General features: G+C 45.9%; 5 protein-coding genes across 8 annotated transcripts; 2 read left to right on the top strand and 3 right to left on the bottom strand.

Moving 5' to 3' along the window:
• Nucleotides 1-5,196: 5,196 nt before the first annotated feature.
• Nucleotides 5,197-8,687, bottom strand: LOC6735374 (basic salivary proline-rich protein 2). Of its 2 annotated transcripts, XM_016168546.3 has the most exons (7): nucleotides 8,532-8,682; nucleotides 7,796-8,063; nucleotides 6,909-7,603; nucleotides 6,722-6,813; nucleotides 6,290-6,656; nucleotides 5,760-6,215; nucleotides 5,197-5,695 (listed from the first exon to the last, which is right to left on the bottom strand). In XM_016168546.3, exons 2-7 carry the CDS (start codon nucleotides 7,869-7,871, stop codon nucleotides 5,558-5,560), a joined length of 1,824 nt encoding a protein of 607 aa, XP_016028702.1. In that variant the 5' UTR covers nucleotides 7,872-8,063; nucleotides 8,532-8,682; the 3' UTR covers nucleotides 5,197-5,557. The 2 variants fall into 2 exon arrangements, with proteins under 2 accessions (XP_016028702.1, XP_016028703.1); XM_016168547.3 differs by lacking the exon at nucleotides 7,796-8,063 and having other exon boundaries at nucleotides 8,532-8,687.
• Nucleotides 8,688-9,117: 430 nt separating this feature from the next.
• LOC6735373 (mediator of RNA polymerase II transcription subunit 8) lies at nucleotides 9,118-10,098 on the top strand. Its single transcript, XM_002082284.4, has one exon. The coding sequence runs from the start codon at nucleotides 9,211-9,213 to the stop codon at nucleotides 9,967-9,969; it is 759 nt and encodes a 252-aa protein (XP_002082320.1). The 5' UTR covers nucleotides 9,118-9,210; the 3' UTR covers nucleotides 9,970-10,098.
• Nucleotides 9,961-16,902, bottom strand: LOC6735372 (tudor domain-containing protein 7B). 3 transcript variants are annotated; one of them, XM_016168545.3, is made up of 8 exons: nucleotides 16,671-16,901; nucleotides 15,911-16,138; nucleotides 11,696-14,251; nucleotides 11,510-11,628; nucleotides 10,814-11,078; nucleotides 10,605-10,756; nucleotides 10,398-10,546; nucleotides 9,961-10,339 (listed from the first exon to the last, which is right to left on the bottom strand). In XM_016168545.3, the coding sequence occupies exons 2-8, from the start codon at nucleotides 16,118-16,120 to the stop codon at nucleotides 10,113-10,115; spliced, it is 3,678 nt and encodes a 1,225-aa protein (XP_016028701.1). In that variant the 5' UTR covers nucleotides 16,121-16,138; nucleotides 16,671-16,901; the 3' UTR covers nucleotides 9,961-10,112. The 3 variants fall into 3 exon arrangements, 2 of the variants coding, with proteins under 2 accessions (XP_016028701.1, XP_016028700.1); XR_005543684.2 differs by lacking the exons at nucleotides 9,961-10,339; nucleotides 10,398-10,546; nucleotides 10,605-10,756; nucleotides 10,814-11,078 and adding exons at nucleotides 11,152-11,209; nucleotides 11,269-11,423 and having other exon boundaries at nucleotides 16,671-16,902; XM_016168544.3 differs by lacking the exons at nucleotides 9,961-10,339; nucleotides 10,398-10,546; nucleotides 10,605-10,756; nucleotides 10,814-11,078 and adding an exon at nucleotides 11,152-11,423 and having other exon boundaries at nucleotides 16,671-16,902.
• An 86-nt stretch (nucleotides 16,903-16,988) lies between these two features.
• LOC6735370 (PH domain-containing protein DDB_G0287875) lies at nucleotides 16,989-18,701 on the bottom strand. The gene has a single exon (XM_002082281.4). The coding sequence runs from the start codon at nucleotides 18,618-18,620 to the stop codon at nucleotides 17,043-17,045; it is 1,578 nt and encodes a 525-aa protein (XP_002082317.2). The 5' UTR covers nucleotides 18,621-18,701; the 3' UTR covers nucleotides 16,989-17,042.
• A 358-nt stretch (nucleotides 18,702-19,059) lies between these two features.
• LOC6735369 lies at nucleotides 19,060-26,928 on the top strand. Its single transcript, XM_002082280.4, has 5 exons — nucleotides 19,060-19,518; nucleotides 22,119-22,958; nucleotides 24,450-25,706; nucleotides 25,771-26,141; nucleotides 26,207-26,928. Exons 3-5 carry the CDS (start codon nucleotides 24,836-24,838, stop codon nucleotides 26,378-26,380), a joined length of 1,416 nt encoding a protein of 471 aa, XP_002082316.3. The 5' UTR covers nucleotides 19,060-19,518; nucleotides 22,119-22,958; nucleotides 24,450-24,835; the 3' UTR covers nucleotides 26,381-26,928.
• The last annotated feature ends 305 nt before the right edge of the window (nucleotides 26,929-27,233 follow it).

Below are 27,233 nucleotides of genomic sequence, written 5' to 3'. Positions count from 1 at the left end.
AATTTGCATTTCCATCAATAATAACGGCCGCACAAAGGAATATTAGACGACGACGATCCTGGCCAGCACCCACCCAAAAATCCTTCGCATCGAAGGCAATGCGTTTTGGGACAGCGGGGGTGAGGGACTGCTGGAGAGGAGCCGTCAAAAAATTTACCAATCATTAAAAATACTTCCACTTCCGTTTCCGCTGCGCACCATTTTCTAATGCGCCGCCTTGGCTTCCGCTGGCACAGAGCGAAAATTCTCTAAGTTTTTAGTTCAAATTTTACTAAGGAATGTTCGAAATATTAGAAACTAAGTCAGTTATTATATGCTCTCTTAATAAAGAAATACAAGATAGAATCATATACAGGTATAAATAGTAACATATTGATACACGAAACTTGTCAAATTTTCTCTCAGTGCTGAGACTTTGCTTCTCCAATCGCAAGGCCCCAATGAAGACCCTCTGAAGCTTTGTTTGAACAGCTAATGCCGGCCACGTTCCGTTGTCGTGGAGCAGCTCTGGCCTGCCACAGTTAGTCATCTCGCGCTGCTTTATGTAATTTATATCCTTGCTGCATTATCCTTTATTTACTTTACTTTTTAGCATTATATTTCCCGCATTTCTTTTTCTCTTTGGCTCGGACCGGACCGCCTCACTCGTGGGCATGCCTGGCAAATTTATGTATAAAAATGAGCGAAATTGCAGAACACATTTTTTCCATTACTGAAAATAAATGTCTGAAGGATGTGCCAAGGCCCAGTACTCCTGCCACGGCTCCAGCTTCATCTGATGCCTTAGATAGAAAAAAATCGCTTCTTACTGATGAGCTTCAATGAATTCAATCAGAATTCATTTGAATACAGTCCGTGCATACCAAAAGGGCGAGATTAAGTGGCCAAGCCGAGTCGAGTTGAGTTGAGTCGAGTCGAGGAGTCCAAGTCCAAGTCCACGTCGCAGTCTCGGAGTCGAGTGAAAGTGTGGAGGAGTCAACTCCTTTTGACTAATATGCTTGTGGCCTGGGCGGTGCAGAAGTGGGCCAGCTTATACCGATCCCCCGAAACCCCCCCTTGGATTTCCGGTCATGACGCTGACGAATAAGTAATCAGCGCTAAGTTGGTAATTGAAAGCGCTGCCAAGGGTTTCTTAAAGCTGTTCCTCGGCGTTTACCTCTCGGCCAAATGCGTTTTCCTCGAAAGAAGAAAAACTTGCCACAGAAGATGTCAGCACCCTTCAACTAACAGCAGCAGCAGATAGTCGGGGAAATAAAATATTTAAAGACAGTCAGTCATATATGTACTTTGTACATTCATATGCAGCAAAGTGGGTGGTGAGGGTTGAAGGCCACCAAACAAAGGTGAAAATCAAGCAGGGAAAACAATATGTAAAGCAGGGCTTTTCTGATGAATCATAATTTAAATCATAGAAACGAATCTTGTAGTAAAATCATACATACAAATAATAAAATAAGTAATTTTGAATACATCTTGGCAAATATATATTAATTAACCGAAGCACCGATAGTAGTTCATTCTAATAAATATACGCTAAACTAGATTAAATTAAACGAAAGCAGGCATATTTAGCAATTAACTAAATTGCCAAAGCCTTCAGATAAACCAAGTTACCTTAAATGGAGAAGAGCGTGTGTTATTCCGCAGAAGCGGAAAGAATGCGCCATACATACATTGCGTAACATGAAGTCGCAAAAATTATGTACGGAGATTAAGAAAGTAAACCGTTATCTGCCAACGCCCCCGGGCTAAGAAAAGTGGGTGGGGCAGGCCAAAATGTGGTAAGAGTGAAAATTGTTGCAGGGGGAGGATGCCAACCGTGTTGACAGTTTGTGCTGCAGGCGATTCCAGGGAACAGCGGGGAGAAACATAATGAAATTATGTATTTCCTGAACATTTCGTGTGTGGCAGATGAGCTCTGTTTTATATCTGTATGAGATTTACTTCTGTTTTATGTTCCGGGGAAAATGAATGTTAAAATTGTCTACAATAATAAAATAAGCGAAAAAAAAAACAAGTATGGGACGTAAAAACAAATGAGAGATTTAAACAAAGCGGGATGTAAAAAGTAGACAAGCATTAAAATGTATTATATTATAAAAAATATAACTATAAAAAACAAAGACACGTTAAAAGTATTTTACAATTTTTGTTTAATTAGTTTTTCTTCCCTTCCCTTTCCTTTTAATAAAGCAAATACAGCAACAATGTAAATTTGGATTCATATTCCTGTCTTCAATGTTTTGATATTTTGAATTAAAAAATCTCGTCATATATTGCTATCCCTATATAAAGAAAAGATCCGCCAAGAAAATTAGTTAAGCTATCCTGCTGTTGACTTGTGTATCGTTTCAACAAATAGCGAACAAAACGAACGTGATGCTTGATTTTGGACTTCAGGTATCTGAATGTTTTATGGGCAAGCGGAATCACTTTCCTGATATCCGATTGCAGTGGGTGGTGGTGGTTGGGGGTGTTGTTTCCGTCTTGCCTCGATTGATTCCGATTCTAATTGTTTTGGTCTAGTGGTAATCGCCCTGTGTCTGTGCAAATTACCTGAGCCGTGGCAAAACTTCAACCCCCAAATGGGCAAATAATTATTCGTGCAAACCCAAATCCCCCAAGTTCGCCCGGGGTAAGAACAAAAGTAGTTGGTAAGAGGGAAAAATTAAGCAAATATCACGTCGTTCGCATTTGAACTTCAGAGAAAATCAAAGACAAGCTACCTTTTTGGATACAATGGAAACTTAGCCAACTTGAATAAACGTTGTGTGGCAAAGTGTACCTTGCCACAGAGTTCGAATGTTTGTGCGTTTTGACTGGGACTCCGTTTGAAACAAGTTCGGTTTAATTACAGAAAGGGCTTACAGCCAGACAATGAAGTTTAGATTGCCCGGATGAAGCACCCTAAATTGGCAATGGATGCGGGTGTTATTATTGGGCTAGCATTTTGTATGGCTATTGAGTTTAACCCAGTGCACCTGTTAATGAGTGCAGCTGATGAAGAACAATTGTTTTTTCGAACAGAAATAATAACAAAATTTAGATAAATATTTTTAATATTTCTAAATTGATTCATATTCCAGAAAAAACATATTTAATAAAATAGTTGTAAGCCCTTTTTAAAGCTTGAACTTTTTCTCCGTGCAGCAACAAACAAATAAACACTGAGTTTGCAACAAACAAGCGAATTCATTGCTAAATCATCGAGTGCAGGGAACTCGTTTAACTTCGTTCGTCAAAAAAAAGAAGAAGAAAATTCGGGGGACTCCCCCAAAAGCGAGTGTGTGAGGGTGTGCGTGTGTGTGAGTAAATTGTAGAGTTGGCGCAAACGAGTAAAGAAGTCGCTCATGCAAAACTGATTGACTGTAACGAAGAAAGTGTAAAAAGAAATACGAAACTTGTTACAGTTGCTGCTGATTTTTAGACCGTGCCACGCCCCCTTGCAACCCGACTTTTCGCTGCCCGCCCCTTTGTTTTCTGTCTGTTATCTGTCGGCGTTTATTTATGTACACATATGTACGTATGTACAATCATATGTACACGGCTCGCCTTCACATATGCAACGTATTCATTTACCCCCCGATTTCAGGATATCCCGCCCCTACATCCTTCGGTTACTGATTTTTATTGAAAGGAAAATATCGCTGGTTGTGCTCCCCTTTGATATCCTTTCCTTTTCTACTCGTCAGTTTTCAGCTCGCCATCGCTTCACTTTTTGGGGGCACAACTTCTCCTTTTTGTCGGTTGCGCACTTAATTGAAAGGAATTGTTAATTCACACAGGACCCCATCCCTTTGCTCGATTACTCGTCCTTTGTGTGTAATTGGCTGTACTGATGCTGAACATTCGAAAAAGGAATACACGGTACCCTCACACCCCTCAACTTGTTAAAAAATGAGGCCTAAAACAAGTAAGTTTGTTTATTTAAAAAATCAGAACAAATAGCATATTTTAAACTTTTGCCTAATTATAAGAAATGCATGTATGTATGTTTAATGTTTAAAGGAATATTTAAGATTTTCACTGGTCTAGTTGTTTGCCAGAGGGCGTCTGTCGGACTCCATCCGGCTGAACAATTTGTTGTATTTATTCGTGACACTTATTTGTCATTTTGAGCATATAATAGCATTGTGTGGATTATAAAGGGATTATAGCCCCGGTCGCCCCACTTCTTGAGCACACCCCACTACGCCGTAGTAATTGCTCACGTTCTCACGCGCTCTCAACGCCTCACCCCCTGTGGCTTTTAAAACCAATTTGGTAAAACCGTCCGACCAACGGCAGCCAGCCAAGTAAGTCAACCAGGTCAAAAAGCTGCTTCAAGATGTGTGTAATTAGACGTGACTTTTCCTCGAGTTCTACTGAAGGGTTTTCTGGTGGCCGGGGGCCAAATCGGGCCTTAAAGCCATCTTAACGCTGTTGTTATTTAGAGCTTAATTGTGCCGGGAGACGGAGGAGGAGCAGTGCCCAGGGTCGGAGATCGGGCGCCAATTATTGGGCCGAGGTGATGGGTTGAAGGGGAACCGCCCTTAGGGTTCAAGATGGATTAAAATCCCCTTCAATGGCTAATCCGTGGAGCATTTGTCCCCCCACCCCAAATGATGCCCCACTCAACCGCAATTAGCTTGGCAGAAGCTCGATATCGACACATTAGCATCCCCTGTGCACCGGGCATAATCTGATTATCAGCCGCCACCCCCGGAAAAAGCGAGTGAAAAAGTGCTAATTTGTGCACGGAAATCACGCCCAGGAGCTGGGATGGATATCAGGGATTTTTCCCGATGCCCTCCATGTGCGTGTCACCTCCAGCCGACTGTTTCCCTTATCGCCTTTGTGCAAATTGAAAATATGCCAAATAATTACACATTTTTATGTGAATTTTTCAATTTATATGCCGTCAAATAAACGCTGCGTGCACATCACAGTATTGACATCCAGTTGGGTGGCACTTGCGCCCACTTTTTCCTCATTTCCGACGATTTTCGCAATGTCGTCAGACATCTTCTGGCAGCTTATTTATTCAAAAATGTATTTGACCTTGAAAAGCTCTAGCCAGCTTTCGAAAAATGTCCAAAGATGGTGTTTCATCGCTTTCTACTTACGAGCGTAAGTTACATTTGTAAAATCCCGTCAAATGTAAGTAATGTCGTGAAAGTATGGAAATCAAATGACCAGGCCCAGTAAAAGACAAAATTTATGAACCGACTGTTGTTTAATGCGTTTACAAGTATATGATGGGTGTGTTGTGCTAAACAACATGCACTCGAAAAAAAACTTACAAAGTTCAGTGTTAATGAAAGCCCTACACCAACAGCAGGATGTCAGAGGCCAAGAGCCAAACATCTCCGGGTGCTTGGCTTTTAATTATATTGATTATCAAAATATAAGTTGACAAGTGCAGTTTCATACATTTTAAATGTACAAACGGGAAAGGTGGGATGGGGAAATGATTAAGATACAACGAAAAGGAAGGGAATAGTAGGTCAAGTAAATGAGCTGAATTGGAAGTGGGGAAGTAAAAGAATTAATGAAATGATTCAGATGATGGGGGCACTCAATTCAAGCGCTGAGTTACCGGCAGCTTTTTGCGCCTTCTGCGCAATTGCTGACTGCGATCCCAGTACTCATAGTAGCGTTCCTGTTTCAACCATTCCTGATATTTATACCACCACTCCTCCCACTTGATATAGTCCTGAAAGATATAGATAAATAAATGTTACCATTTGTACTGGACTCCCGATAATATCGTCACCCACCTTCAGGTCCAAGTCTCTTAGGTAGCCACGACTCTTGTAGTACTCGTAACGGACGCGCACATCGTCCCACGACAGCATTCCCGACGGTGCTGTGGTGGCCAACTCCTCCGGAAAGTGCCCGGCCGGTGCCGGCGAATACGAATAGCGACGCGGCGGCGACTCCAGGCCCTCCTCAATCATCACTTTGAGGGCCCCACCGGCGGAGTCTTTGGTGATGCGCATGTTCTCCATGTTGCTGCGATCGATGCTCCACTGCGCCATTTTGCCGAATCGATCCGAGAGCGTCAGCCGCGTAGTAGCCGAGAATGTGGGCAACGTGCCAACCTCGTCGCTGTCCGAGCCGTTCGAATCGTCCGAGTCCGAGGAGGAGTTTGCCGCGTTAGCTCCGGTGCCACTGGACGTCCCGCTCGGATGTTTTTTGCGTTTCTCACCTTCAATTTTAATGCGTGGCCTCACCTGATGGAAAATAATATATGGATTGTTAAATTTGGTTTCAAATTGCTTTACTGTTAGCTTTGGGCAATGCTTACCTCCTTTTCCTTCTTCTTCTTTTTTGCCTGTGCTGTAGGTGCTGCAGCTGGCGCTGACGCCGGCTCTGGTGGCTCTGGCGGGCGGTGCTTAAGACGCGGATCTTCCGGCGGAGGCGAATGGCGCGAGGACCGCGCGATCTTCATGTGGGCTTCCGACGAGGCGACACGTTCGTGCCCGATGTGACGCATCTTCGCCTGGCGATACTTCTCCATGGCGGAAACCGAACTGCCTCCACCTCCGCGCACGGGCGGTGGAGTGGTGGGGCGACCATGGATACGGCCATGTGACTCCGACGGAGGGGGCGGAGGCGCCCCCGAACGATAATGGCCACGTGGCTTGGGTGGCGGCGAGCGCGGACCGCGGGATCTTAAAGTTGGAAAAAACAATAAGGTTAATAGGAATAAAGAAATTCTTCACATATCCATATTTACCGAGATCTGTGACGATGACTGGGTGAGCAGAGGGAGCAGGAATCATCGGAGCTGGTGCTCATAGAGCTGTTTGATCGCGAACGCATCGAGTGCTGCAAAGGCACATAAATATATGTACAATTAGTATGTTTCTCACTGACACAATAATGTATTAAAAATAATTGGCACTATCTGGTTGAAAACTCACCCTCGGTGGTGGCGATGGCGGTCGCTTGGAGCGCGGCAGGATATGGGCGACTGGACCTCGCTTCTCCATTACCGACGACGAGGGCGGAGGAAGCGGTGGAGACCGGCGTCGTCCGAGCGGAGAACGCGACGCGTTTGGCTTGCGTCGCAACGACGAGGACGACGAGCCACCACTGGGTTCCGGCGGTGATCGGGGCCTTCCGCCGTGGCCGTTTCCGGGTCGACGCATGAGGGCATCGTGGCTATTGTTGGGCGATCGTGGCATGGGCGGCGAGCGAGGTCCACCACGGCGATCCATGCCACTGTGCATAGCCATTGGCGGTGAACGACGACGCGGAGGTGGTGAAAGCGGTGGCGACTTCCGCAAACGCGACCGACTGCGCGAGTGCGGCGAACGGGAGCGTCCGTAACGCTGCGACGGAGGCGGTGGACCGGGCGGCGGTCCACCTGTGGGCGGATAACGACCGTAGGGCGGTGCTCCACCCTCACGACCTTCGCGACCGTCGCGTTCGCTCTCGCCAGAGCTGCTCTCCCCCTGAATGTACATCTTCTTGTAGCCCGTGTGGCGCCATCGGTTTGGATCCTTCTCCTCGGCCTCGATCAGCTTCTTGTCCCAGTAATCGTTGGTGGTGTTGGCGCGCGCCTTCTTCATCACGTTGTCGATCTCGCGTCGCTTTCCAGCGGGTAATGAGGGATCTGCAAGGTTGAGAGGTAAAAGGTCAGCTTCGGTTGGCAGGGTGGTGGGCAGTGCTTTGTTCCGGGAAGCCCCTAAGACGGGCTGATGGGTTTATGGGCCCTTAGACATCGCTAATCCCGGCGAGGCATTTGGGTTTTCCCACTTCTATACAGTTGCTTGCTGGTAGTTGGTAGAAGTTTCAGTTCAGGTACCTGTTATGCGGGCAGCTGTCGGCTGCCTGTCCATGTGCAGTTTGGGATTCAGTTCGGCGCGCCTGCGCGACGCCATCGCGAGATTTCGGATTTCTCTCGCTCTGGCAACTATGTATATATATATATATCGCGCGACAGATATATGTATCTATGTACTCGGGTTTCAATGTTTATTACCCCCAATCGGTTAGGGTTTGGTTTACTGTTTCGGATTCGGTTTGGCGAACGCGACAACACACTTTACCATTTCAAAAACATACACAACAAGCTGCAAATATATTACAATTGAATATAGAAACATGTAAAGAGAGCATTAGAAATGGCCAACACAAAGCAACAACAATATCAGGAGCGGAGTTATACAGAAGGGGAATAGAGCGGAGAGACCTGAAAACGCAGAGAATCGCGGACGCGCTCCGACTGTCATTTAACCCATATCACGCCGGGGGGGTCGGGGACCTGTGGTCCCAATCAAAATCGTGCGAGAGAGCCGATTTTTAATCGGCTTGCGCGTATATCTTTTCACATATGCATTTTCCATTTCTTCCATTTTTCACACATACACTCACACCAGCACCAATATATTTGCCTTGTCAGCACGAGAGGAATGCAGAGCGAGACAGAGAGAGAGAGTGTGAGGCAAAAGTTGGCTCCCGACGGCAGCAACTAAATTCCGAATTTCAGCTCTGGCGATTATGTAAACGATGTAAAACAGGCACTAAAATAATTTGCTTACATTTGGCGACGTTTGCGGGCACGCTTTACGATATTCCGTGAGCTGTTAATGTTTTATTGGCAAATGAAAAACACGGCGTTGCGTTCACTTCAATTTTTCTCGACGGCCATGTTGGTAGTATCGATATGCCGGGCCACAATCGATGGCTTGGTTTCGGTAGTCTGAGGACTGTTCAGCGTCGGATGAACTTTGTATCGAGTCAGCTTATATATCTTAATAATACATATTGTGGTATTTCAAGAGAGGCTTGTAGTTGAAAACTCTATTCGCTTTGGGAATGTTATATATATGGTTTTGATTTTATTTTGAAGTATGCATTAACGATAATTGCTATACATTAACGATCTGCTAATTATTGCACAAGTAAATGTTATTAGCTCAATATTAGCTCTCAATTAAAAAAGAAACAAATAATAATGATGAGTTATTATTAATGAGTAAGCATTAATTAATTTTTTACTGTTCATTTTTTTTAAATTGACCCTATGATTTGGATTTTATGCTCCAAATTCTATTGTAAATTGAATGTAGTGTGAACGGCGGTTCGCTGCTATCGCATAAGTTATCGATACTACGGTGGTGATTATAAGCTGAAATCTGGCAGATCCACGGTCACACTTCCCGATTTGTGTCAATCCGGCTGAAGTTGAAAATAATAGGTAAATTGGGAGTTGGCAAAATGCAGCGCGACGAAAAGCTTTTTGAGCTGACGCTGGAAACGGTCCTTCAGCGCCTGAACGACCTGAAGCTGGCGGTTCTCTCGATGATCCAAAAACTTGAGCTAGAGTACGAGACCATCAACTGGCCGACTTTCCTGGACAATTTTGCCATTATCTCAAGTCACTTGACGGGATTGACGAAAATCCTGGCAAAGGAGCAGTGTCCGCCGCTGAGAAATCGAACGGTCCTGCCCCTTCTGGTCTCCATGGACCGGGATGACACCCTCATCAACATCACAGAGGGCCGGGTGCCGGTCTTTTCACACGACATTGTTCCAGACTATCTGAGAACTCGGCCGGATCCGATTACGGAACAAAAAATGCTGCAGAACGAACAGAAGGCGGCAAACCTCACCAACGACGCTGCCATGAAACAGGTTACTCAATACAACAAGGTTGTCTCCCACGTCCTGGACATGGTCAGCAAAGCGCGCGAGGAGTGGGAAATCGAGAGCTCCTCGCGCACCGGCATCCAGCAGACGAGTAGCATGGCCGACACACAGCTCCTGGTGGCCGCCGTGGGTATGGGAAAAGGACTCAAGCTGACCAACTATGGACCCGGACCCGGCATGATGGTACCGCCTTCAATTCGAGCACCCTCGCCAATGGGTGGACCCGCTATGAGTCCCGGCAACGTGCAGCAGCAGATGGGAAAGGCGCCATCGGCTGTGAAAACGAACATCAAGTCCGCAAATCAAGTACATCCGTTCTCTCGATAAAAAACACATCAGTTTATTAGCTATTATCGGTTCCATCTGGCGGAATGTTTCGTCATAATAAGTTATATGTATATCCCTAATTCTAAAACTAGGATTACGCAAACATAAACATGAACAAATTTAAATGGATCGTCTCCTCCGACTCAGACTTCCTTTGTTGCTGGCTGTGCGTGCTTCTCATTGATGAGAATCTCGTGCAGCTTAATATCTTTCGGCGTGGAGGTGTCCACGAGCTCCAGGCACATCGCTCGTCCGCCATCCCTTTGCTTAGTCATGCGCCGCACAATGCCAATAAACTTCTGGCCCAACGACAGTTCGCGGAATCGGACGCAGTTCTCCTTGCTCCATACTACATCAGTCAGTTGTATGCCTGAAAGGAGATCGTATTTAGCTATAACGCCAAACAGCTGGAGTTCTCTTGAACTTGCCATAAAGTTGTGCTGGTAGTGCCATCTTGGGCAGCTTTCTTAACTCCGGATTTAGAGTTTTCAGTTGATCACAGGCAATTACTCCATCGTCGCCCACGTCGACGAAACGCACGTGTATAATCTCATCGTAAATCTTGTGAATACTTACGCTGCAAGATATTCAGAATTAGTCTGCGTTTTCATTGCAAGATCTGAATGAGTTCTTACCGATGATAAACGCCTGCGGAGTCGGGAGCAGCGTAGGCCTCTCCAATGGCCAGTTGTGAAGGCTGGACTGCCTTGGCTGTCGGTTTTTGGCAATGCTCTTGCAAATTCTTCATCAAAGTCTGCAGCTGGTTATAGCATTTATACGGTTGCACCTGCGGCAGAAACGCACATTATAATCGGAGTCATTAGTTTGCTGATGATTGACTTACCGCAAAGTGACCGGGATTGACGGACAGGGCAACGCGCACCTCGAAATAGGCACCCACTGCCGGAATAGCCTCGTAATCCTTGAGCATGAGCGACGAGAAGGTGCTGGCGCCCGCTCTTGCGGATGGTTTCTTCTCTGGCGTCACCGGGGGAGTGGTAGCGACAAGGTCGCTGTTGCTGCTCTGATTGGAGAACACGGAGCTGAAGCTACCGCGTCTGGGCAGCTGGACATTGGAGCTCAGGAGCGTATAATCCGGATGAATGGAGCTGTGTGGGTGGGGAATTAAGAGTGGGTCGGGAACAAGCCAGATTGGGGGATTGGGGGGCAATTGTTGTTTTCTAGGTTTAAAAAATCTGATTGCTTTCGGGCTTATTGGGTAGTAAAGTATGTGTGACAGCTTAAAAGTATATTTTTCAGTTTATATACAAAGATGTGCGTGATTTAGTGTAAGCTTACAAAACGTAGACCGAATTTGTGTTAGCGATAACTTATCAAGTTAGTTCCGGTTTATTGAAGCACTTATAGAGATAGCATTAAGCAAAGGATCAATTATATTGTTAATATAAACTTATAGGGCACCAGTCACAATTCAGATGTCGTTGTTTAGGGAGCTAGATGACGATGTGATTAGATGACATTGACCATAATGATATAGAATGAATAGACATTGCACAAAGTCTTTAATAAAGGCACTTACCTAGCCATCTCGAACTCCAAGCGAAGGCCAATGTTCACGCACATATACATGGACTCCGGGTCCTCGCGGATGAATACGTTTACCAGAGGCTTGCCACTATCCTTGGCCACAAACTTCAGCTGCGGGAGAAAGTGGTGTTGCGGATTCGACAAGCTTTCAAAACATCCCTTCATATAGAACACTTACCAGAGCTTCTGTGCGCCAAGGTATCAGACCCCGCAGGCGATGGAGCATATGACCTCCGATCTCTGGAACGTCGTGCAGGCGAACGGGTAGCGCCTGTGGTGGGAACGTAGCCAGAGCTCTGTTGTTGGCCTCCAGGCGGTAGATATTAGAGATGTGCGTCTTACGCTGCCGTCCATCGTCCACGTAGTAGACATCGAAGGTCTCTTCCTCCGGATTGAGTGGTCTGGTGACCAGTCGCCCGCGGAACCACTGCTTCACGCCATCGACAGTCTCGTCGCACACAAATATATGGCGGTCGTGGAGCAGATCGGAATAGCTCACTCGGTCCTGCTCGCCCAAATCAGCCACAGTTTGCGCAATACTGCGTTCCACAAACTTAAGGTCATCATTGCGTAGCAGCACCATTAGATCACCATCATCGTTGATGTGAGACACAAGAATGGGCGTGGTCTTGCCGTCACTTAGAGATGGTGCCGGCGTGCACTTGGTTATTCTGCTCGCAACCAGATCGTTCAAATGTATGTCCTCAGCCGTAGAGGTGTCGTACAGCGTGGCCACCAAGCACGCCCGACGCTTACCGTTCTCCACCACACCCTGGGCAGATCCACCCAGTTCCAGGAACTGCTTCTCCGTGGTGAGCACATGGGCCACAACCGTCTGGCCGTCCAGCTCCTTCGTTAACACCTTGTGAGCGTGCGGATGATCCTCGAACTTATCCAACGCGTACATGCTAAGGCAAACGGCCTGGGCCGGGAGCACCAAGAACTGCGGTGGACACTGGAACAGATCTTCCAAATGAAACATGCCCACATCGCCAAAGTCGATAAAGTGACAACGGCACGAGCGGGTCTCCTCATCCACGGAAATCGCACGAACACGGTTCCAGCCATCGGCCATCTCCACCAGATAGACTTCCTGAGCGTAAAGTTTAGAGACCTTTTGCCGGAAATGCGGAGACTCCATTTGTCGTCCAATTTGCTTCGTCAGTTCCTCAAAGTTTGCGATCTGATCGATCATCCGAGCCCACACTAACTTGGTGGAGTCGCAGAAGCTGATGAACATGTTCCAGTCGTGTGATCCTCCTTCGCTTGCCTGCCACGGCAGCACCATCTGTGGCAGGGTGGTTATGCTGGCGCGGTCCGGCTTCAATGAACCAGGATCGTTGGCAAACAATATGATCCTTGGGTCAATGCCGTGCTCAACGCGAATTTTGTTTGAATTCAGGATCAAATCGTACCAATGACTGGGCAAATGTTGCCGGAAGGTGCTGCCGTACCAATCCTCCAGCTTGTGACCCAATATGCCATGTGGGTGCTTCAACAGCTCCTCGTACAATCCATCGATAAACTCCGCATCGCTAAATGTGCAAGCAGAGCGCTTTTGGTGTGACTGGGCATGCAGGATGCGCTGGATAGCGATCTTTGCCGTGCATTGGTATGCTGTCTCCTTATCAGTGAACTCCTGCGGATAGCTACTGTAGACATCGCCAGCGATTTGCACTGAACAATGTAGGTGCCGTAGCTTGTTGAATACATTGTAAGCAGGTTTCTCAAAGTCATTTGCCTCGCAATAGAGATTGAGCGTGGAGACGGGATCAAATGAGGGATCGTATTTAAGTGGCACCTTAACTTTTGGATTTGTAACGACATTGCCTATATCTTCCTTGTACGTCGTTTTGGCAGCGGATGTCGTTTGAGCATATTCCGGCGAAGCTGGCGGAGTGATGGGCGCTCCCGCTGGCGTTGGTGCATCCGATTGCGGCGTTACTTTCAGTCTGTGATTCACAGAGACGCCCGTGGTGCGCTGAGGACCAGGGAACATTACTCGCGGATGACGTGGCCGCCTGAATGAGGATTCAGGGCTGTGATAGACGGTGCTTGTATCTTGCTGCCGCTGCGAAGCACTGTTGCCCAGTATGGCACGCAGCGGAGGTTTGCCGTCATTGCCTTTGTCTTGCCCGTTAGCCGTAACGTGGCTTGGTCCATGTCCATTCATGGCTGGTGCCTTTTTGTTCTCAATTGTTACGCTGATCGTTTCCTGATCCAACTTTGCAGCTCGCATGGTAACCTTTATAGCCCGATCGCGGGTTTCTTTTACTACGCGCTTCTGTTTTTCCCTCGCGACTACCTTCGGTATTTGACCTAGATATAGATGGTCTTGTTCCTCAGTCTGTAGGCTTTCCGAAAACTGTTCTTGAATATTATCATTATTATCCAACAGCTCTTGAAATGTGGTGTCCGTTAGATCTTGTTTATGCTTGGCATTAGCCTGATTCTCGCGCTTAGCTGCTTTCCTTATTTCTTGATCCCGCTGACGGTTCTGCTGCTGCTGCTGCCAATAATCCGGTTGCCAATACGCTGTTGGACAATATCGGTGGTCCTGCTTTTGATGATTCCACTGCGTATTCTGTTCTTGCTTGTGGTACCTCTTGCCGTAAATGGGATTCTGGGCAATTGGCGGGGGCTTCGATAAGGATTTGGAAGTGCTGGTCCTTTGCTCGCGTACCATACGCACAATGTGTGCTGTGCTAGCGTTATACGTCGCTTTTATAAACACCTGTTACGGGATAGATGTGAAGGTAATTAGTATGCTGCTTGTATTAAGTGCTTATCTGTTGCCCTAATATCTGTATGTATTAGGTGAATAGACATAATATATATTAGGTATATTAGGAGAACTTAAGATGTAAAATCTTTCAGCAATCTTTATAATGCATAAGTTAGTTCCGGCTATTGCTTACGACGGCCCTTAACCAGGAAACCCTACACTGTATATATTAGCTACCACTTCTAGGAAGGGGAAAGTGGCTCCGCTCGAACAACTCTTGAGTTTGGAAATCCAATATGCTCCATTAAACTGGAGAGTCAGCTATTTTACAGCCAAGCCCAGTGAGTTTACTTAAGTGTTTGGAAATCCAAGTGGATTGAAGTTGGGTTTATGTTTATGATTCACATTGAGTCGAGCTGTTTCGCTGCTGCAATCATCTTTATGGGGTCACAGCGATCTGGATATGGGCAGGGGGTTTTTTCAAGCCCCAAACGTGATAATGGTGCAGAGCGAGAGCTCGGAATGCTAGATACAGAATACATAATTGCAATTAAATGAATATCACTCGTTCGTTTGGTTCGTCTGATTATTGATTTGGCAAGCAATGCAAAAGCGTTGGCCGGAAGAGCCCGCCCACCCCAGCGCCCACTTTCGCCCACAGGTGTGGAGGCAGACGGCCAAACAAGAATAATGCACACAGTTCAAGTGCAATACGCGCAGATGGGGACGGGGACTGGCATTTATAGAGAAAAAATCAAAATATACGACTGGCGAACGTTCGTTCACTTTCACCATGCAAACATGCAATCGCACACGAACGAACACACAGGCGATTTCAAATTGCTGGCCTTTTCGATTTTCGCGTTATACACTTTTGTTTTCGTCTGTCGTTGCACTTATTAAAGCAAAGCGCTTAATCAGCACGCAATTGTTTAATATGTACAAGTGCCAGGCGACAACGAAACTAGACTAAGTAGGATCCATTGTTTACACTTTTCACGGCGCAGATGAAAAGAAGAAGACGCCGTTGACACGTTGCCCCTTCAGCGGCGGGCGGCCCCTTTTCGACGGAGAGAGCGGGCGGGAACGGTGGTCCGTCGAGCGGTCAGATAGAGTGAAGCGGTAAGGTAGCAGCGCAGCAGCAGCGGCTCACCGCACGCGTTCAGCCAGAGAATCGAACTGAAAGCGGTGGGCGCCGCTCGCGAAAAGCTCGGTAGTCAGCGGCGATGACCACCTGTCTAAGTTAACGACAGATCTAGCGGTTTTTGTGGTCATAGCAGTAATTGCAAACTTTTATTAAAGGTGCGAGCATAACGGAACTAGCTAAGGCTACATCTCGTTTTCATAAATTCATAAACACTACTTCCTTTAACTCCAGTATTCTGTTAAATGAAAATACATTGAAAAGAAAGTATAAAATATCTAGCTATTTTTAGCTAACAGCTACGGTTACACCAGCAGAGAGCAACTCGAAAGCTGCGCACGTGAGAGAGGCAATCAGAGAGCAAGCTCAGGCGAAGTGGGCGAAAGAAAGCGGTTAAAGTGGGTGGAAGAGAGCCGCTCACTCCCTGAAATTTGCAATATGCAATAATTCGCAAAGAATATTGGCAACTATTAGGGTAACATGCGTAACAATTGGCAGGATGGACGGATGGAGATGGCACTTACCTGATTGCCGTAATGGTGAAACTTAAACTGATTCGTAGCCCTAAGCAGCTCTTGCTCATTCGAGTAGCCCAGCCTGTGAAAGGGTATCGGCTCACCCTCGACATCCATGTAATCTTTGACGATGGACCGCAGCTCGACCGGCGGCTTAGCTGACGTGATCAGGGCCCTGACCACCTTGGCCACGTGTCCCAGGACCTCCTGCTTTTCCATTGCGATCGTTCAACGATTCTGCCAAAGAGAGCGAGAGGCGGAGAGAGGTTAACCCATTGAGCATGATTCAAGTGGCGTGGAATGCGTGCGCCCACCGCCACCCCCACTCCCAAATCAGCAACAATTAAGCATGCACAGAAAAAAAGAACGCGGCAGAAAGTAATTTGTTGCAAACACATGGCAAATCGAATATACTATTTTTCAAAAATCCCATTTACATTTACGTAAAGAAAGAAAGAAAGCACTTTTAGCAAGGGTCTAAATTATTCTGCAAACATTGAGTTGCGTCTGTTTCGCTTTATTCTTTCAGTGTGCAAAATAAAATTGGCAAACACAAGGCTAGAAGAGATACGGCGGACAAGGAACAAAAAAAAAAAGAGAATTAGAGGCCAGAAAGAGATGGACGAAAGCGGCGGCGCAGAAGCAGAAATTAAACTAAAATTTAGCAATGTGTCGAATTTTTTATATCCGTCTATATTTCAGAATTTGATTTGGTTTGTGTATATAAAGACTGTGTCTTATTGCAATATTGCGAGTTTTCTGTCCTTACCAAGCTATTAAACAATTAATATAAACAGAGTCTCAGCGAGATATGCACTGCAAATTGCATAAAAGAGACTATTGAGTTTTTCTTGCGAAAGGAATATTCCGAGGATCCCGAACGCAGTTTGTTCTTTTAACACAACGAACACTAAAACACAACTAAAATAAAAGAAGTTTATTCTCGTTTGACGTTTCTAAAATTTTGGGCGCCTTCTAGTGAGACCGTGGGCTGGATGTCAAAAAATACGTCAAGTGGAATAAAAATACCGAAAGCTATAAGTAAGCTATTGGCGCCAAAGTTCAATTTCTTATTTCTAAAATATATTTAAATGTTGAATAATTGTGTCAATAAAACTCTGTTAGTATTTATACAAATGACTTAATAAATAACGTCTGCAATGGGTAGCTTTTTAGCCTGTGTCTGCTTTTCCATAGAGTAAAACTTGTGTTTTTTCTTCATCCTTGGTCTCAATTCAAATGCATGCATTGGATGCAGTTCATCATCGCTTGTGCCCTCCAATTGAACGGCATTCATTTGTGCCCGTGGCGACGCGCTAACAGAATCCTTTCTGGGAAAGGAGGACATTGGTTTGACTACCACGCTCAAGGCTTCCAGATTGATGCGCCTGTTACCGACGGAAGTTTCTGGTTCCATGGAATTTAGGGACTTCAGTGGCTTTCGAGGCTCCTGAAAAGGTTCGAGGCGTGCAGCAGCCGCCGGAGCAACCTCAAACCTCTTTGGCTTCATTGGCCTCCTGAGCCTCATCTGCTGCTGGTGCTCCTCCCACACCCGATCCTGCAGCTTCATTTCCTCCTCCTTGGCCATTGCCAAGTCGTACAAGGACTCTTTCTGGCTCGCAGGTCGTATTCCAAAGGAAAAGACCCTAGATGGTGGTCTTGGCTCGGGCTTTTCGATACGTTCACTCGTCTTTGTCTGTGGTTCTTTCTCCTTAACTGGGTTTTCCGATACAACGTCGTCCGTTGAGCGACTCAGCAGTTCCATTTCCAGGTAGTTGAGATTCTTAAGCACCGACAGGGCATGCTGCTTGGTGGCCAAAATGATTTCCAGCAGCAACTTGGCACTTCCTGGCTTTTGAGATTTCGTCGATATGAGGCACTTACTGGGCTTAATCCTTTGAGCAGATGGTTTTCGCGTCGTTGGTGGACGCGACGGTGCGAGAGGCGAAGGACGAGGTGTTGGTGAAGGTGTGGGTTGCGGCTTGAGCGGAGGATCGGATGAGGGTTCCGGGAGGCAGAAAGTGGTGGGACTGCGCGTTGTGGTACTAAGGGTCGTCCGATGAGTCGTCGTGCTCCTTGTGGTGGGCCCGTGGGATCGAGTCGTGGTGGCACGACAAGTCCCAGACTTCCTGGGCTGATCGACCTTGGAGCTAATGACCTTCGCCAGCAGATTGGCTGTGGCCACAGCTGGTTTTCCCTCCAGCTGCTGGTTGTTTATGTAGCCACCCAGCACCCTCTCAAGCTCACGATCGGACTTACGCTCCTTCATATGCTCATTGAAGTTCATCATGGCCAGGGACTCGAAGGGATCATCCCCGTCCTCCTTACTGGCGCCCTCATCAATCGGAAATTTGTACAGGTTCTCTTTGAGCAGCTGGGCGGCAACATTCTTGGGACCAACAAGATAATGTTCCGGTTTCACCTTGCCACCAGCCATTTCTTCAGGAATCCCCAGCTTCTGCTCCATGTCGTCCAGCCGCTGGAAGAGCAGTTCCGGATCGGTGAGGTACCGCTGCTCCGAAGGCGCCATGTCCCTAAGTCTCATCTCATCCCTTCGCTCGCTGTCGAACTGCCGCCTGGGCCACGAGGTATCCGCATATGAGTACCTGCGTACTGATCTTCCTTCGGATCGGTCGGTCGCTTGCCCAACGCTCGCCAGGATTGCCATTGCCAGTAATGAAAGTCGGACTGCGCTGTGGCTCCAAATCCGCGTTGACATTGTTCTCAAAAGCTCAACATCTTGCTGGAATTATCGCCGAGTTCATGTTTGTAAAATTCCTTATATTCGAAATTAGGTCCATGACGTGTTATGCTCGTTGCTTGTTTTTATTTTTAAATAATTTTTAAAAATTTACTATAATTAAAGCGAAGAATTCTAAAAAAAGTATATATTAAAATCGAGTTGTTAGACTAATTCCCCAAAGAACTCAATTGGTCAAGTGGAGTTTTAATGGTAGTAAATAATCTTTTTAATATTTTGTTGAAAGAAGACAGTCATTTTATGCCCAAACAAAGGACGACGTCAGGTCGAACTTCTAAGGACACGGACAATGCTTGTTCAAGCGACAAAGCATAACGGGGAATCAGTGGTTGGAAGGTTACTGGAAATCGGACTGGAAAGTGGAAATGCTGTGCTCATTCAGTTCGTAAGCCACAGTCGAGTTTTTCACGTCCAACTGTGCAGCACATCCTCGAAATAAATGGACACATTAAATACAAATTAAATTAGAATAAATTGTGAAGTTAATCGAAGAACAGAGATTTCCCGTATCTCCCTCAAAGTTTAGTGTCATAGGCGGTTTTCCAGAGTTGCGAACTCATCGTTAAATGACACTCAAACGCAAAAGGCACAAAAACTAATCGCTGAACGGGGCCCAAATCCTTAGTTATTGCCTTAAATACAAGCGAAAAAATCGTGTTGCGAAACCAAGTGCAATGACTGTCCTCAATATGCACGCCAAAATGATAATATTGATTTTATTTTTCTACAACGGTTCCTACAACTGGAGTAAAAAGCTGTAAGAGGCTCCTGGCATCCACGCATTTCCTGCGGCAGGCGGCGTTTGATTTCATGTGTGTGCCGTCCTGCGAATGATAATACTCCCAATTATAATAAGGTAATGAGCTCCTCGCTCCTGGCTCCTCCGACTCCCCCTATTGATTTTGCCAAACGTGGCCAAACGCCTGCGGTAACCAGGCAACTCGGACCGAAAAGCAACACCAACGGGGGGCAGACAACAAAGAAATTGTCAATAAAAGTGCGCAAGAGCAGGGCATCCCCAACGCGACAGTGGCGTCCCGGAATATTAGGCCCACCAGTAATATTTAAAATAATAATGCCAATCGAATGATTTCTTTTGTAAAGAAAGAAGGTTAAAAGAAACTTGTCTAGTAAAAGATATATAATTCTATACATTTGGAAAAAAAGTACAAAAGCCTAGTGCTCTTTTCTAGAATTAATGTTTATGAATTTAATATAAATATTTATTGCAATAGTAGAAGTAGTAGTTTCTTTCGACTAAGCTTTATATTAACATTAATCAACTTGTACGCATAAGTAATATTTGAGTCAGGACATTCGGGTATACACATTTGAACGCCCTGGAGTGTCGGACGGCATTGCACTGCGTTCTTGTTCCTCCTTCCAGGACTTCCAGCCTCTGTTCCGTGTGGAATGTGCACAGCCTTCCAGTGCATGCGCCCTGGCATCCTGTTGTTTTGATAGTAAAAAGGACATGGCAGTGCAGTTGTTTACAAACACGCACTCCAGACACGCGACACGTGGCGCAGGGAAGTTTCTGGAAAGCATATCGGGTCATGGATGTTGCTGCTTGATGGTGGGAGTGAGAAACAACGAACCTCGAGCGGATCCCATGTTACACCCATTCCAAAGGCCGGCCGGCTGGGTCGACTGGGCCGACGTGGCGGATGAGCAATGTCTGCCAACGGTGACGTCATAGTGGTCCAGCGACATTGAACTAGTTTCATCAGCACACACCGCTCACATTTCTCCAGTGACGTCAATGGAGAAAGCCGCACGGACTAAGCCAATAAGGCTTAAGTCAGCTCGACCTCCGAACTGTGTCTTCCGATCCAATAAAACAACTCAGCTCTTCCAATAACATTTTGCGACCAATTGTTATTGGCCTGCCTCGTAAATCGTCTGCCACAACAGCCATGAGCTTCATTTGCGTGTCGAATTCATTAGCTAATTAATAATTATGAATTCGTTCAATAGTTTATTTGAAGTTTGCCCTCTGAATCGATGTCGCACTACATATTTGCAACCGTGTTTCCTTCTTTGCCATTCAAAATTAGATTACTGGTCCAAATGAATTGGTATGAAACATAGATAAGTGTGGTCTGTGGTCATAATTTTCATTTTATGATTACTCTCCCTGATAAGGAATCATATTTCGAGTGGCATTAAAGCACTCAAAATAGCTGAATAATCAGCAAATTCCCTTTCAAAGTGCGCAGTCTTTACAACTCTCAAGAACTGAGTTTTCTTTTTAGTCAAAAACAAAAAAAAAAACTAACAGATTGCCTACTCGCATTGCAATTGCAGTTTTTCTAGTTTCATTATCTTTAGATATTTGAATAACCTTGGGCTGGTGCAATACACTAAATTCAAATTGCACCATCAAAAAATGTTTGTCTACAACTCGGCAAACACGGCGAGAATTTCATTACGACGCAGTTATACAGATCTCGACTATATGGCCGCTATATAAAACGCGACCCGCCAAAGGGGGCGGTACGGTGGGAGCAGGGGGCGTGGCAGTCGGCCTGGTTGGCACAAGCCGTAAACAAAAACAAATGAATAGCGCCCCACAGCTTTGGCATTGTTCCGTATGGCGGTGGGGCCTCGAGAAAAATGGGATCACAAGAGCAGCTGCCAAAGGCGCCCTAGGCCTACGATTTTGATTACAGTGTAGGGTCGAATTAATGAGCTTCTGTTCGGACAAAGAAGCAATAAAGTTGCATATAAGACTTAGGATGTATAACTACAACAAATCACCATCTAAGTAATTATGAAAACATTTCTAAGCAGTATTCTTTTCACCTGTCATTATCTAGTCTTATGTTTATGTTATGTTGAAAATCCACTGTAATTAAATCTTTTGTTATCGCAAACAAGCTGTTTTCATCGGCAAATCCCGTTGGTTGCCAATTAGTCTGTGACAGTCGGAAAATCCTGAGCCCGCGCGTAAGCATTTATAATATTAAGTATACGTAAAACGGGGCCCTTTTACCGCCCACTTTGCCGCCCGGCGACCTTGGCTGCTTGCAACCAGTTGGCATTTCGAGTGGCACCTAAGCTCTGGCCCATCCGATTTAGGGGAAGTTTGCAGCTTAGCAGAATGCCAGAGTATCTGAAAAGTGCATCCAGTCGTGTGATAACAAACACAAACTCCGGGGACAAATTTTCCACTCTGCGGGTCATAAAATTCAAGGTTCACCCATTCTGCTCGCACTAGGCACAAAAATAGTTCATAAACAACAGTTGACTCAGTGCGATAAGCTTAGTAACTGAAATCAAAGTAAGCAAATCAACTGATTGCGTGACTGACTGGCTATCATCATGGGTGTTTATTATTATCATGAGCTCACAAGACCGAATTTATTTGCTAATTATACACCGCAAAGTACAAAGTATATACATATGTTTATATTATAACTGTTTATATTACAACTTTCTCTCTTTTTGTTGCAGTGTTCCCGTCCCAAACAATAACATCCGTTTTGTTTACCTACGAAGCGTTGGAGCAAAACAAAAATCGCGTTCAAGTTTGGCTCCCCTTATCGTTTTCATTTTTTTGTGTGGAATTTTTCAAGCTTTTTTGCGTCATAAATTGAAATATTTTCGAGTTCACGCCTCGCGCAGTCGACGTCGGCAGAGCGGCGAGAAAGGCAGAGATCGTTTATATAGCGGCATACTCGCAGCCGATTTTCATCAGTCGCAACGCGTCTCTCGTTCTCAGCGGAGCTCAGGCGGAAAAAACAAGGGGAAATCGTTAAACGGCAAATTCGAAAATTCGAAAATAGCGCAGTGCAAGTGCAAGTGCATCTAGTAACTAGTAGAGGCCAGTGACGAACGAAATCCACTTCGATGTCGATTAATTCGCCAATATCGTTGAAAAACTCGGACCTGCATTGAACAGGCAAAAGCGACACCAGTACTAAACAAAACCAAACTAAACGCACAAATTGTTTAAATAATCATAAACAAAAAAACAAAGACAAAGCCACGGCAAAAGGCGCAGACAACGAGTTGTTTGCTTTTAGTTCGCATTCTCCTTATTTTATTTTCCTTCCGTTCGATTTGATTTTCCACGCACGCGCGTCGCGGGAAACGGCAAATTGAAAACATCAACAGTTGAAAGCCAACTGTTGCATTCTACCAACCGAATCGAATCCAATTCAAGCCAGACTTTCCAGTGGTAACACACAGGCCGTCGAGCATTGAGAGTTTCGTGTGGAAAAAAGCGAACTAAAGCCGAGATCTTACCTGGAAAACAACGATTTCGTTAATAGGGCTTAGGCCATTGTATGGGTAAGTAATCAAATGCATCCTTGTGAACTACTACTGCATTCTACAAATATATCTATATATCTATATATATGGGAAAATATCGAATATCTCTAATCATAGACAGGTATTTTAGTGGGAAAACATTTGAGCAGACGAAAAACGATATCGCACGACTCGTAACAAAGAAGATTACTCAGTACTTAGTATTTATAAGAAGAAAATCACCTCATCTTACACTCGAAACAATCGTTCATTACATGGCGAAAATGTAGTAAAAAACACTAATAATAATAATATTAATAGCTTGACTTAAGACTCGTACGCTTTTCTTCGAGTGTAGACAGTAGCATAAATTCCTCAGAAGAAAATCAACTCATCTTACATTACGTTGCACAAAATAGTCTAGAAAACAAAAATCCACTATGACTTGAATTTTCTTCGAGTGTAGACAACGAAATAAACAGCAACACATTGTTGTGCTGGGGGAAAATAAACTTCATAGCCCACTCTCACATCCGGTGATTCACGTGCAATTAGCAACAATTGCGCGTGCCTGCGCTTGAATACGCAAATGCGGCTATTTTGAATGTGCCACATATGCGGATCCAGAGCTGCCTGCTCCACATTGAGTCACATTACAAACAAAGCGAATTCGCAACGCAGAATGTCTAATCAAAAACAAGCACACAAGCGCGCAGATAAGCGCATGGCTCTGGATTTTTCAGCATGTCACATGCTGGGTGGTGACCTGACCTCCACTCCATGCTGCTCCATGTCCATGCCATACTAAGGCATCTGGCGGCACGTGGACACTTGGTGGGGGAAAAACAATTGTGCCTTTGTACTTGTGCTTGTGCTGTGTTTTATTGCCTGCAACTAACGAAAGTTAGCAATCAGCACTTGGAACCCATTTAGAAGTGCCCGCCCACTTCCTGCCTCCCGTTGATAACAAGTACCTACGTAGTACATGTATATGGACATTGTATTGTCGTATGGCAATTGTTTATTGCCCGATGGCCGGAGCGACTGTACGGAGATCTCGGACTTCATGACAACACACTGCTCGAAAAACTGGGTACTAGACAGTAACAGATGGTTACGAGATGTTTTTTTTATTTTGCGTACCTAGGGGTAATTACAAATGACTTGACTTTGATAAGGGCACAACTACCTGCTGAGCTGCGATGTAAGCTAATTGCTGGTGGGATTTCCTTAATCAGTAAAAAGGGATCACCAAGGGTGCAGGTCAAGGGTCCGTAATCTAGCGCTCAAGATTGAAAAGCAGATGGAGCAGAGGGAATTTTATATAATTAATACTTAATGGAACCTACCTTTTCTTGGTGTAAAAAGAAGAAACGCTAAAAAACAAACAACTGTAGTCCTGTTTCTTCTTAATCCACACTTGATTATAGTTTAATCAATGTGCCTAGATGTCTTTAAGTATGTTAGTTCTCAGAAATTCATCTTCTAATCAACTTTCTTGACCTTCTTTCTCCCACAAATGGTATACAGATCAGTCTAAACCAACGACGAAATTTGGAGACGAGCCGGACCTCCTGTTCAAGCGAGCGCAGGGCCGGATTAGTCTGATCAGTGCTGGAGCTGGAGCCGCCCAGGCTGGCCAAGCTGCCCAACAACCATCACTGCATTCAAGCCAACAACAGTTCGCCAACATTCAACTAGACGCCACGCTCAATGACTGCGAAAGTGGCTATGTGCCCACCGTGGGCCGCTGGGGCTCCGAATGGCCGAGTTGACTCGCCGTTGCCACCAGTCACCGACGGGGGGATGGGGGAGTGGTCTCTCCGGATGAGGATGAGGAGGCCACTGCCGCCGCCGCTGCCCACGATCCGTTGCTCCCGGCGGATCAGCAGCAGGCGGATGCGGTGGTGCGCGGAATGGGATTGGGATTGACTACGACGCGATCTGATTTATCCGCAACTGAGCACCCAACTGCACATGGCACTGGCGCCATCCGTCGCACACCCTCCACCTCCAGCGAGGAGGAGGAGGAGGAGGACCTCGAGGACCACGAGCTGGTGCCTTCGCCCGATCTGACATCGGTGGATAGATCGGAGCGTTACTCCGACATCAGGCAGCTGCTGGCCAGACAGCAGCCCGTCGCAGCCGCGCTGGAGGGCATCTCCGGCGCCCAATGGATAGTGGGCGACGGCTACGACCTGGAGGCCTTCAACCAGGTGAACGGAGTGTGGCCCCTGGGTCATCCGCTGCCGCTGCCCGACTGGTCGAGCTCGGAGTCCGCTGGCAAGGGCACCCTGATCTTCGACAACGTCTGGCAGTATGAGGAGCTGAACGGAATAGTGGAGACCACGCTGCAGCGAATGCTGGAGGAGACGCACTACAATACGGTCAACCTCTTCGTCGACTTCTATCGCAGCTTCAAGCGCACCCGTCGCTCCGATCTGCGCAGCTTCTTCCAGTTCTACGATGTGCCCATCAACAGACGCCATCACATGTGCGTCTCGCTGGCCTTCGAGATCATGGCCAGGATGGTGCAGATGTTCCCGGTGCTGGCCAACTACCTGTACGTTGTGTCCTGCGAGGAGCAAGTGATGGACTGTAACGACTACGTTCAGCTGGACGAGGAGTGCGGCCTGAATTCGGTGGACGCGGGTGTGGAGAAGGAGCACGTCATGGTGGCCATGCGCATTGCCATCGGCGAGCGACGGGGTGTGATGATCCTGGACCCAGGTTACCATGTCAGCCGGGCGGTGACTGTTATGCAGGATCAGAGCTATCCGCACACTGGTAAGTTGTAATCTTCACTTAGCCTATTGTAATGAATATACTGATGGTTGCAACATGTTTCTAGGCTGGTTCACCCAATCCAAGGAGCCGCATCTGCAGCGTGATTATTGCTATGCCTACAGTCAGCAGAATGGCAAATTCGTGGAGTGGAAGGAGCGCGAGATCCGTGGCGAGGATACCAGCTACAAGACATCGCTGATCTACGTGGCCCAGGAGTACATCACGGCCATCGACGTGACCGTGCGCCGCAATCTGGTGTACAACTTCCGGTCGCTGCTCTCGCGGGACGCCAAGGGTCAGGTCTATGCGGGCATCTACTTCCCGCTGGTGGCCAATGGCCAGGAGGCCTACCTCACCATCTTCTACGACGGACCCAATGAGCAGCGAGTGCGGACGAAGCTGATGTTTAGCGCGTTTAAAGTGGGCAAGGGAAAGGTAAGGATCACTGATAGCTATAGCCAGTGGAGAATCTTGCTTACCCAGTTATTATCACCCTTCAGCTGCCGGACTATGTGGGTCAACATCTTAGCAGGCTGGCTCCGCAATTGAAGATGCCGCTGCCGGAACTGACCGAACTGTGCAAATCCCTGGCCGAGGTGGTCACCGACCAGAGCTTCATCAGCCAGGTGCTGGCCATAAACGATGACATCGGCAACATGTCCGTGGAGAATTGACAGTTAAAGGAGCCTAAGGATGTCGCTGCTACGGAAACGGAAACGAAGATGGAGGAACAGGCGATAAAAGACACTGACAACGCAGCTGCAACTTAGAGTTCCGAACCGTTGACCCTACTTTGAATACTTTGTCCTTTCCACAGTAATATTCTTTTTAGTAGCATATAGGCACCTCTTACACCAGCACACACGATTCAAGTATATATTCAATTTAGTCTAGTATATATTTCAAAATATGTATTCACCTATAAACACGACAAAACGCTCTATATGGTAATCCCAACTGAATTATTTAATCGAAAGCGAAACGAAATTTTATTCAAAATATTTAAAAGAAATGCGCAAAGTCTAGACTTCAATGTTTCGCTTAGGTTCTCTTAATTTCAAACTAAGTATATACTTATGCGCAACTATATAATGGCAAAATTAGTTATAACTGGTATCAAGGCAAAACATAAATTGTAATTGTTGTACGAACATATTTCCGTTTGAACACTTAAATGCACTGTACTATTTCGGTTCAATAAATAAATCAGCTAGCAAAAGTATCAAGGTTTTTTGTTGGAAGGTTGTTTTTTACATTGTACATTTTATTTGACATAACAAGATAAAAGGTGTATTACCGCCTTAAATTAAATTTCGATTTCTCATGGCAGTGATATCGATTAGTTTGGTAACAGTATCTTAACATAGAATAGCCATGTTACTGTTAATAAGCTTAGCTCAACATTTAGGTATTTTTTGCACGCGCAAACTCTGTTTCTTTGTAAGACGTAATAAAAACATTTCTTTAAAAACCTCTAGTTTCTTATGATTAACAAATCAATAAAATCAAATTAAAGTTACTGATGGC

Source organism: Drosophila simulans, chromosome 2R, assembly GCF_016746395.2.
Source record: "Drosophila simulans strain w501 chromosome 2R, Prin_Dsim_3.1, whole genome shotgun sequence".
Classification (NCBI taxonomy): domain Eukaryota; kingdom Metazoa; phylum Arthropoda; class Insecta; order Diptera; family Drosophilidae; genus Drosophila; species Drosophila simulans.
Note: the sequence above shows the minus strand (reverse complement) of the source record. Positions and strands in the feature narration are given on the sequence as shown.

Bases quoted from the DNA above. Each gene is read 5' to 3' on its own strand.
- LOC6735374 (XM_016168546.3), bottom strand. From the start codon at position 7,871: ATGGCGTCGCGCAGGCGCGCCGAACTGAATCCCAAACTGCACATGGAC. The intron at 7,604-7,795 runs GTACCTGAACTG...TCAACCTTGCAG, and splicing joins GACAGCTGCCCGCATAACAG to ATCCCTCATTACCCGCTGGA. The intron at 6,814-6,908 runs GTGAGTTTTCAA...GTGCCTTTGCAG, and splicing joins CGCCATCGCCACCACCGAGG to CACTCGATGCGTTCGCGATC.
- LOC6735373 (XM_002082284.4), top strand. From the start codon at position 9,211: ATGCAGCGCGACGAAAAGCTTTTTGAGCTGACGCTGGAAACGGTCCTT.
- LOC6735372 (XM_016168545.3), bottom strand. From the start codon at position 16,120: ATGGAAAAGCAGGAGGTCCTGGGACACGTGGCCAAGGTGGTCAGGGCC. The intron at 14,252-15,910 runs GTAAGTGCCATC...ATCCCGTAACAG, and splicing joins TTCACCATTACGGCAATCAG to GTGTTTATAAAAGCGACGTA. The intron at 11,079-11,509 runs GTAAGTGCCTTT...CCACCCACACAG, and splicing joins TTGGAGTTCGAGATGGCTAG to CTCCATTCATCCGGATTATA.
- LOC6735370 (XM_002082281.4), bottom strand. From the start codon at position 18,620: ATGTCAACGCGGATTTGGAGCCACAGCGCAGTCCGACTTTCATTACTG.
- LOC6735369 (XM_002082280.4), top strand. From the start codon at position 24,836: ATGGGATTGGGATTGACTACGACGCGATCTGATTTATCCGCAACTGAG. The intron at 25,707-25,770 runs GTAAGTTGTAAT...ACATGTTTCTAG, and splicing joins TCAGAGCTATCCGCACACTG to GCTGGTTCACCCAATCCAAG. The intron at 26,142-26,206 runs GTAAGGATCACT...ATCACCCTTCAG, and splicing joins TTAAAGTGGGCAAGGGAAAG to CTGCCGGACTATGTGGGTCA.